At 41.0% G+C, this 11,261-nt stretch overlaps 1 protein-coding gene across 1 annotated transcript in view; it reads right to left on the reverse strand.

Moving 5' to 3' along the window:
* APCDD1 (APC down-regulated 1) overlaps positions 1 to 10,936 on the reverse strand; it is a 179,028-nt gene extending 168,092 nt beyond the window's left edge. Inside the window, exon 1 of the mRNA XM_073550974.1 lies at positions 10,712 to 10,936. Within this exon, the coding sequence (XP_073407075.1) occupies positions 10,712 to 10,778 (67 nt within the window). The 5' untranslated portion in view covers positions 10,779 to 10,936. The remainder of the gene's footprint in view (positions 1 to 10,711) is intronic.
* Between the last annotated feature and the right edge of the window lie 325 nt (positions 10,937 to 11,261).

Raw genomic sequence — 11,261 nt, forward strand, 5'->3', positions numbered from 1 at the left:
TGAGGGTTTCCGCCGATGCTCACTGGCGCTCCGCTCCGATCTTTGCTCCTGGCGACCTAGTGTGGCTTTCCGCCCGTAATATCAGACTACGGGTCGAGTTTGCGCCTCGCTTTATAGGACCCTTCAAGGTCCTTGAGCAGGTTAACCCTGTGGTCTACCATCTGTCTGTTCCTCCACACCTGGGTATCACTGCCACCTTCCACGTGTCCCTCCTTAAGCCCGTTCACATGTCCCGGTTTTCCGAGCCATCTACCGGGACATCAAGCTGGTCTTCGGATGATTACAAGCTGAAAGCCATCGTGGGGTGTAAGGTGGTACAGGGCAAAAAATATTATCTAGTGGACTGGAAGGGTCATGGTCTAGAGGACAGGACCTGGGAACCTGTAGAGAACATTCGTGCTCCTCAGCTCATTGCAGCTTTTGAGCAAAGCGAGGCCCTAGGAGGGGGGTAATGTTAGGCGTTGAGTTCCCGCCACTGCACAGGGGGAATCTAAAGCCATGTCCTCTGCGGTCTCCCATTCTTCTGCAGCCGCAGAGGTTCCTGCTCAGCAGAGACATCTGTCTCAGCGTCTTACCCAGGCTAATGCTTGGTGTCTTCCTGCTCCTCCAGGCTCAGCTATTGTATCATGCATGAGTCAGTGTCGAGCAGACGCTCCTGGGACTAAGTCCTGCTTTTCTCCTACTGAGCATGCCCGTTGGACGAACTCTCATTGGAGGTCGGAGGTCACATGCTCAGGTCCTATTGCTGCTCTGATTGGACCACCAGGAAGGTCCCGGAAGGCTGCAACTATAAAAGGTTTGCATGGCCGCTTGGCCATGCACTAATATAGAAAAAAATTACACCATGTGGAGTGAGTGTTTTATGCATGTATGAATGTCTCTGGTGAAAGACTCATTATGAAACCCCTACCCTTGGTACGCATGTGTTGTGTAGCCTAGCCTGCTAGCACCCAGGCTGAGGTCCAGGTAGAGGAAGAGTCAGAGACTGGCATCAGCATCCACCAGTGGCTTTGACTGTATGCCACGGTGCACATAGTCTGCACTCCTCACCTCAGTGGTCAGTGTTCATTAGAGGCGTCCACAGGTGCGACGCCGCATGCTCAGCAGGTCTAGGGGGACTCAGACCTCATTGCCTTGGGGCTGAGTTCTGTGGCAATTTCTGAGTGCTCTCTTGCCGAGTGCTGGGTGTCTTAACATGCTCTGGCATTTATGTTCCGTGGTACTGCAGCTCTGTGACGTAACAGAGTCCGCTTCTGTTTACACCGGGTTACGTTAACCTGCGTGTGACCTTTTGTATACCGCTATAACCATCCGCCATTACTAAGCATCAGTTTACCACCTCTGCACGGTGGACCCCGGGCCGCGAAAGCACCTTACTATTATTTTATTTTTTGGTGCGTTCCGCCAGCCCTAACACTCAGTCTCAATCCAATTCATGTAGGCAACTTGGAATTTAAAATATAAGCCAATAACTTATTAGTCACAGATGCAGTGACATGTAAAACTAATAGCACCCCTGGTCAAAATTACTGTTATTGTGAACAGTGAAGCAGCTGAAGATGAAATGATCTCTAAAAGGCCTAACTTTAAAGACAACACATTTTCTTTGTATTTTAGGCAAAAAAAAATATATTGTAATTTTTTTCATTTTAAAAATTACAAAAATGTATGCTCAGATAATTTTGAAAACAGGCAAGGAATAAGGAGCTTAAAACTTAACATAAATAAGCCAAACAGGGAGCTGATTGTGGGTCAAGAGACTACCAGTAACACTATCAATAATAATTCAAATTAGACATACACATCCTGATAGATAGATAGATAGATAGATAGATAGATAGATAGATAGATAGATAGATAGATAGATAGATAGATCAGTACTACTGACAATCTTGTGAAAAACGTCTAAACAAATAGGGGTGCATATAGAGAAACTAGAACAATCTCACCAATCTGGTAGCGGATGTAATTTCCAAGTTGAAAAATGAACCCTCCTATGAACCAAAGGAAGGAATCCATGAAGGCAATTAGTATGCAATTTCTAGACATGACCGCCTCCCAACACGTTTCTTCCTGAATGGAATCATCAGGGGATATTGCAGCCAAAAGATGAAGTGCTCAAATATCTCTGGTGTTCTCCATGAGCCTCACATAAGGAGGATTCCATTTAAGGCGCTTCTTTATATACTGTAATTATCCATTTGATGTAAAAAAGCTCACATATCAGTTTCCTGTAGGCTGATTGTAGGCTGGCTGTCTTATCGGTATTACTGCACCTGGGTAGACGCCATCGTTATTTGGGTTCGCTGCACCCTGTTAGTGCATTTGTCTTGAGGCCCAGACAGGTAAGCATCTCTGCCTGTTTAATAGTGAATAATGACATTACAGTAAAATATGGCACAATCAGAACAAGGTAATACAATTAAACAGGATATCTATACAGTGAAATATGTATGCACACTGTTCTTTATTTTTACAGTTAAGAGACTGCTATCGTAAGTATTGTCTAGTCCTAAAGCCACCAAAAAATAAGCGTCACTCTCACTAATGGGCCCATCACCATTGTGTTTCTTCTAGGTGGCTCAAAACGTCACACAGGCCCTAACGGGGGTTGACAATACTACTCACTAGGCTGCATATTCCGGATAGGTTAGTTGCTTTGTATGCTCTTCACACTGGCTGCCTTTGCTCCCTGAAGCAGGACCTTGGTCCCCACTTTATTCTGTACATCTATGCTGAAAGTAGTGGCTCACACGAACGTCCTTCATCTGTGGCCAAGTCTCTCTCTCAGACTTGGCTCACTCAGCTTGGATCTCCCGGATCTGGTCTCTCGTCTCTGGCCTTGGCTCGGTCCCCTCGGCTCTTATCTTCCGGATCTGGTCTCTCCTCTCTGGCCTCGGCTTGATCCCCTTGACTCTGATTTCCCCTATTTGGTCTCTTGTCTCGGTTCCCTCGGCTATAATCTCCCGAATCTGGTCTCTCATCTCTGGCCTTGGTTAGGCCCACTCAGCTCGGATCTCCCAGATCTGGTCTCTTGTCTCTGGCCTCTGATCACCCGGATTTAGTCCCTCAGTTCTTTCCTCACATCTGATGGTTCTTCACTAGCATTTGATCTCTCATAATCACAGCTATAAGCCAGCCTGCTGTACTGCACATACAGTACGTCCTGCTACAGGTTTCAGGGCCAACTCCTCCCCTTCACTGCTCTCCAGGGCCTTTTATAATTACTAACTAAGCCAAAGGTGTCACCTAACCTGGTGTCTTTAACAATATCTTCCCCAAGAGAACATGTACTTCACTATTGGGTTCCTACTAATGCAGTTCTCTCTGCTTTCACTTTCTCTATCGTCTTTGATTAGCAGATGACGATGTTTACTTGCAGATACTTGAATTAAGCACTATTGTGTATGTCTCTTCATTCCTTCACAAAAGCTCCAATGGCCAGTTTAAAAATTGCAAGATTGCTATCGTTTTTACACTTAACTACAGATTGTGATATAAAAAATGGTTAAAGATAAAAAAAAGACGTGCAACACAAAAACTTGATACTTCATTTTCTATTTGTAAATTCCCTTTAAAGCATAGAGTTCCCAGTTGCAGAATGTGTAGAACAGGAGATGCACGATGTGTCTATTGGCACTGTCATCAAATGCAGTACAGTGTGTAATGCTGATCATGAGGACTTTTGTAATTTTTTTGCTCTTTAGCTTACGCACACACATTAAGAAAAAAAATGCCATATTGCACGAAGTAATTGTTAGCTGGACAAGTGGCCATGTCTGTACCAGTTTGCTTTTTTGGACCAAATGGATTAAATGCAGCACTCAAGAGCCACCTGTAGTATATGGTATACAGCAATCAAAAGGGTGTGAACAAATGAAAATTCTCTGAAAACACAATGTTTTTTATCTGGCCTTCTTTTGAGATCAACCGACAAGGGGAAAGACATTACTAGGTTATAAATCTGACATAGTTCCTGTGTGCACATCTGATCTTTTTCAGACAACTTTCTGGACAGTTTCTCAAAATAACTTTTCTTAAGAGTAAAAGAAAAACAAATTGTGAGACCTGAATTAGCTAAATGCACAGATGAAAACTTCACAAAGTAGAGAAAAAAAAAAAAAAGATTTGGAACCGGTTTCTGGCAAACATGTTCCTGCTAGATTGATTGGATATCACAAAGCAGAGAATATACAGCCGGGATTAATGCACAAGTGAAGTCAAACAGCATGCTCCTGGCAAGCCGCGATTCTCATGGCTCGCAATGAAATCATATTCTTCATTCAAACACTACTAAATATGTGTTGACTGAACCCAATGACTACAAAGAAAACACTGCAAACAAACTGACACAGGGAACTTTACCTTTAGACTCATGTGAGAAATGCTTGACTTGTTTTGTAAGATACTGAGACAAAATTTCTTTCACTCTACTAAACACTGAGGGAAATCAAGTCATTGAGAAATGACAAAGGGAGAAATGCTGCGGCTCAACACAGGGTTTCCTAAGAAAACATTATTAAGGGTCTGTAAGCCTGCTCCTACACAAGGAATACTAATGCGGCAAGCGAGGGGATTATGCTCAAGTTTTTCATCAATCAATCTATCGCAAGCTCAGTGTTTACATCATGAAAATGTGCTACTACATTGTGACATGGAGAGAATTTCTGAGAGCTATCCTGGATGTTTTCCCCCTTCTAAATGATGCCATACGTCTATAGATAACTGCAGGCACAAATGTCTTCTAAAGACTAAGCAGTGAGGTGGTTGGGAAAGAGTCCCTGAAGATATTAACTAGGATATAATTTGTTATCCTTCTAATTTGGGACAATAAATATCCTCAAAGACCTTACATAACTGTCCACCGACAGCAATCTCTTTCGACTCCTCCATAGACATGAACACTTGGCAAAGCGGGTCAAGTTGAGTGTTCCTGTGTATGGGGTAGTCAGGAGAGATAGCTGTCTATTATGTATGGGGGCCTTTAAAGCACCACTTCAATGTTTTTTGTTTCATTTCAGTGTTGGAGTGGTGTTACTAACGTAAGATCCCTGCACCTGATATTATACTCACCACCTGCCGTCTTTAGCTCTTCTTGGTACCACTCCACTCCTGCACTGCCAACTTGTGACCACAACTTCTGAAATAATGGTTACAGGCTTTCAATGCAAGTCTATGAGAGCCTCATTTTTGCCATGTTCCGGATCTCATAGACTTACATTGACTAGTGACTTCCGTATCACTCCAGCAAACACTAAAGCAATCCAGCAGGTCACAAACTGACTGGAGACTGATGGGAGCGGCAGTGATAAAATGATGAAGATGGCAACTGGAAAGCATAATGCTAGGAGGCAAGGACCTTAGATTAGAAGCACCACTCTAGCGCTGCAATAATCTCTATTTACTGTATAGTAGAATGTCATCTATTTGTGCCTGGAGTTTTGATTTTAGCCTGAGGAAGGGTTGACCAAATTGTTGCTCAATTAAGGTTAGTGACAATAACTCTAGAAAAATGTCTGCCCCCATCTTGTCTTCTCTATGAAACATATTTTCAGTTGCTATCCTTCCTGAAAGTTGTACATAAATGCACAGATGCTTCTCAAAAAATAAGAATATCATGCAAGTTAATTTATTTCAGTTCTTCAATACATAAAGTGAAACTCATATATGCTAGAGTCATTAGAGTGATCAACAGAGTGATCTATTTCAATTGTTTATTTCTGTTAATGTTGATGATTATGGCTTACAGCCAATGAAAACCCAAAAGTCATTATCTCAGTAAATTAGAATAATTAACAAAAAACACCTGCAAAGACTTACTAAGCATTTAAAAAGGTCCCTTATTCTGTTTCAGTAGGTTCCACAATCATGGGGAAGACTGCTGACTTGACAGATGTCCAGAAGGCAGTCACTGATACACTCCACAAGGAGGGGAAGCCACAAAAGGTCATTGCTAAAGAAGCTGGCTGTTCACAGAGTGCTGTAATCAAGCATATTAATGGAAAGTTGAGTGGAAGGAAAAAAATGTGCACAAGCAATCGGGATAACCACAGCCTTGAAAGGAATATTAAGAAAATGTAAATCAAAAACTTGGGGGAGATTCACAAGGAGTGGACTGCTGCTGGAGTCATTGCTTCAAGAGCCACCACACACAGACGTATCCAGGACAAGGGCTACAAGTGTCACATTCCTTGTGTGAAGCCACTCATGACCAATAGACAACACTTGAAGGGTCTTACCTGGGTCAAGGAGAAAAAGAACTGGAGTGTTGCTCAGTGGTCCAAGGTGTTGTTTCCAGATGAAAGTAAATTTTGCATTTCATTTAGAAATCAAGGTCCCAGAGTCTGGAAGAAGAGTGGAGAGGCACACAATCCAAGCTGCTTGAGGTCTAGTGTGAAGTTTCCACTATCAGTGATGGTTTGAGGAGCCATGTCATCTGCTGGTGTAGGTCCACTGTGTTTTATCAAGACCAAAGTCAGCGCTGCCATCTACCAGGAAATTTTAGAGCACTTCATGCTTCCCTCTGCCGACAAGCTTTTTGGAGATGGAAATTTATTTCTCCAGCAGGACTTGTCACCTGTCCACACTCCCAAAAGTACCAATTCCTGGTTTAAAAACAACAATATCACTGTGCTTGATTGGCCAGAAAACTCGCCTGACCTTAACCCCATAAAGAATCTATGGTGTATTGTCAAGAGAAAGATGAGAGACACCAGACCCAACAATGCAGACGAGCTGAAGGCTGCTATCAAAGCAACCTGGGCTTCCATAACCTCTCAGCAGTACCACAAAATGATCGCTTCCATGCCACTCCGCATTGATGCAGCAGTAATTGATGCAAAAAGAGCCCCAAACAAGTATTGAGTGCATTTACTGATCATACATTTCAGTAGGCCAACATTTCGGATTTTAAAATAGTTTTTCAAGCTGGCGTTATAAAGTATTCTAATTTACTGAGATAATGACTTTTGGGTTTTCATTGGCTGTAAGTCATCATCAACAGTAACAGAAATCAACACATGAAATAGATCACTCTGTTTGTAATGACTCTATATAATATATGAGTTTCACTTTTTGTACTGAAATAAATTAACTTTTGGATGATATTCTAATTTTGTGAGCAGCACCTGTATTTGAATTATATTAGTACATAATGGCTTGTTATTTTAAGCCTTACACAAATTAGCGGCTGACTTTCATCTTTAATATTTGCCTCCCATGTACTGATGTGGGGGTCTTAGGGTAACACTAAAAAACAAAATATTTCTTAGTAAGTCAAACCCCTAGATATTAGTCCTTTAAAAAGGTTCTCCCCGAATTGACATTTATCACCTATCCACATGATAAGGCTGTAAACATTACCACCTATAGGGGTGATAAAAACATCTGACAGTTTTATTCCATCAGTCCCAGAGACCTTGAATAGAACTCCTCACTGTGGATGTGCACTGATCAGACACTCATCAACTGTGTGTAGATGATAAATGTTTCTTTAAGGATATGCTGAAGAGAGACATGTCAGGATATTCTAAGGCCATGTGCACACGATGCAGATATCCAGCGGATCCGCAGCGGATTTTACGGCGCAGAAACGCTGCATATCCGCATTGTGATGTACAGTAGCATGTTAGTCAATAGAAAAAAAAACGCTGTGCAGACGCTGCAGATTTTTCCGCGCGGTTTTCTTGTGGTTCAAAATATGCAGCATGTCACTTCTTTTGTGCGGTTTTCCACCTGCTCCATTCTCCAAATCCGCAGGGGAAAACCGCACAAAAACAGCAAGAAAAAAGGAAGAAATCTGCAGGAAAAATGCAGGTCATTTGACATACGGATTTCTTCAATTCTGCGCGAAAAAATCCACAGGGCAAAAAAGTATGTGTGCTCTCAGCCTTAAGAGAGACTTGTCATTCACACGTACAAGCTGTCTTTTTATAAGATCTTCAGTATTTCAAAGCAAATTATTGTCATATATTATTGTTCTTTGTTCTTTGGATATAAAATTATTGCTTCACCTTAGCAATGTTTTCTGTTTTTCTTCTGGTATAAATATTACAAGTGGTGATTTGTATACAATTCATAGGGTGATGATCAGTTTACTGGATAGACAAATATTTATTAGGACCAGTGGGTGGACAAACATGAATACTCGAGGAATAACACCATAGTAATTCTGCATTACATCAATGTTCTATCTATCTATCTATCTATCTATCTATCTATCTGTCTGTCTGTCTGTCTATCTATCTACCTATCATCCATCTATTATCTATCTATCTATCTATCTATCTATCTATCTATCCATCCATCTATTCACCTATCCATCCATTATCTATCTATCTATCCCATATCTATCATCTATCCATCCATCTATTCACCTATCCATCCATTATCTATCTATCTATCTATCTATCTATCGATCTATCCCATATCTATCCATCTATCCATCCATCTACTCAACTATCCATCCATCATCTATCTATCTATCTATCTATCTATCTATCTATCTATCTATCTATCTACCCCATATCTATCATCTATCCATCAATTATCTATCTATCTATCTATCTATCTATCAATCTATCTATCTATGTATCTATCCCATATTTTTCCATCCTTTATCAATCTATCTATCTATCTATCTATCCATCTATTCATCTATCCATCCATTATTTATCTATCTAGCTTCCCCATATCTATCATCTATCCATCCATTATCTATCTATCTATCTACCCCATATCTATCATCTATCCATCCATTATCTATCTATCTATCTATCTATCTATCTATCTATCTATCTATCTATCTACCCCATATCTATCATCTATCCATCCATTATCTATGTATCTATCTATCCCATATCTATCCATCTATCCATCCATCTATTCACCTATCCATCCATTATCTATCTATCTATCTATCTACCTATCCATCCCATATCTTTCCATACATTATCTATCTATCCCATATCTATCCATCCATCTATTCACCTATCCATCCATTATCTATCTATCTATCTATCCATCTATTCATCTATCCATACATTACCTGTCTATCTATCTATCTATCTATCTATCTATCTATTTATTATATGGCTTTAGTTTGTGTTTTATAAAGCTTCAGACCATTTCACCCTATTAATCCTGGATATTATTGCATACAACTCAAGTCAACAACACGACCGACAATAATATTCTAAATGCCACTTCAAAGCTGCCTTCCTTGGCCAATGACTACAGCATGAGTAATAAACCCTAATAAAACTAGTATCATCTATTATAAGTAGAATGTACTAAGAACACTGAGAGATGGATCATCTTTCAAACATGATCATCTGAAATAGCTGAAACAGATGCAGCAATGACCTAATAATGGTTGGAAAAGGTCATTCTAAGGAAGGAAGACAGAGAGGGACCAGCAGAAACAGAAAATTCACATTTCTGATCCGCTTTTCTAGCTTTTCTTCATCTACTGTGCTGCATTCCTTCCCATTGTCTGAATCGCTCTGCTCCATTATCTCTTCTAGAACCTGGCATATGTATGGATGTATACCTGCTCTGTTATAGGCACAATGTTTCTCTGCAGAATTTAGATAGATCTGTGGCCAAATAAAAAGAGATCGGCCTCTTGCTTGAGAAAGCCTCCTTTACTTTGAACCAAAACGTTGCTGCTTGTACTAATTAAAGTCTGCATTTTTGTCATTTAATTTTGGGAAGCTGCCCCTGTTTTGGTTTGCTATGTATATAGACATGTTTGGTGACAACCATAGAGGCACTGCACCCATTAAGGTATGGTCACACATTGCATAGTTGTCCTTTTCTGTACCAAAAACCAAAGTGGTGGCAGGAAAAACGCTGCATGAAATACATGTGTTTTTAAAGAATGTTTATGTGCGTTTTTGCTGTATTTTTACTTATGTTTTTACCCATTAATCTGAATGAGTGCAAAAATTTCGAAAGAATTGAAGTGCTGCGTTTTGGAAAAAAATGCAGCAGGACTCAAAATACGTCCAGAAAAAAAGCAGCGTGTGCATGAGATTTCAGTAATGACATCGATCACGCTGGTACTGTAAAACGCTGCGTATTTTACACACCAGATACACTGTAAAAATATGCAGCCAAAACGCCACAGGTGAGCATGCCCTTAGTGTTTGGAAAAGTGCGGCCTCATTTTTAGATTGAGGTTTTGATATAGATATTGGTAAATAGGATAGATATAGTGATAATTTACATAGATACAAAAAAATGAAACTGACTAGGGGAGGTTTGATACTTTAGGTTCCCATCTACAATGGGGGTCACCTTGTTGCTGCAGATGGGCACACAGAAATTGGGCAATTTGTAGTCCAGTAAACGAGATTATCCGGTAATATTGGGACTACATAAACCTTCACATCATCATCTGGCTGTAATATGGCATTCCCCCTGTATAGAAGGTCTTTGTAAAAAACGTCAAGAGCACAGGTTGGGAAATACATTTTTGGATATGACTGTGATAGCCACAGGGCGAGATAGTTGCACTTTTCCAGAGCCTGTTCTGATCCATCATGACCACTAGTAGGACCCAGTGTCTTCTGCACCACTGACGGTATTCTCTGAGCCATGGTACATGTTGCAGGATATGGGGACACATAAATGAAAAGTCAGACAATATTGGTAGTGTACAACAAAGTAACACAAGTGCAGCAGCCAGGAATACAAGTAACACACATACCAGACACGATGAGCGCTGGGAGCAAACACAGGAGGAGCGCTGCAAGCCATAGACATGGGATCTCCATGGCTCCTCACATTCACTGAGCTGTGGGCACTTTACAATCCAAACATGTAGATTATAATCCAGCAGTGGAGTGAGAGAAACCAATGTCCAGGGTTCAGTGCAGCTCACTCACAGCCATCCATACAGCCTCACTCCCACTGCAGGGATGACTCCTCTCACTGGCTCAGCTCCTTCCCATTCACTGCTATATAAATGGAGGGCGTATAGGGGGAGGGCAGTCTGACATCTCAGCCCTGTGATCATGTCTACAGGAGAGCCAAGCTGCTGCTGTCCTGCTCTTCTCTGTGTCATACAGGAGATACCAATGTGAAGTTTCTCTTTTACAGAACACAAATCTCCACAGGTTGCCCGCAGATATGAAGATTCCTGTGTTTCCAATTCATAGTAGATATTAATAGTTATCTATCGATCTACAGTCTTGGTCAGAAGTTTTGACGCTGACACAAACTTTTGGTTCTCACATAGTTTGCTGATTCTGTTTTAG

The sequence above is a fragment of the Dendrobates tinctorius genome, unplaced genomic scaffold (genome assembly GCF_039654945.1).
Source record: "Dendrobates tinctorius isolate UK_male_01 unplaced genomic scaffold, ASM3965494v1 ptg000171l, whole genome shotgun sequence".
In the NCBI taxonomy this organism is placed as follows: domain Eukaryota; kingdom Metazoa; phylum Chordata; class Amphibia; order Anura; family Dendrobatidae; genus Dendrobates; species Dendrobates tinctorius.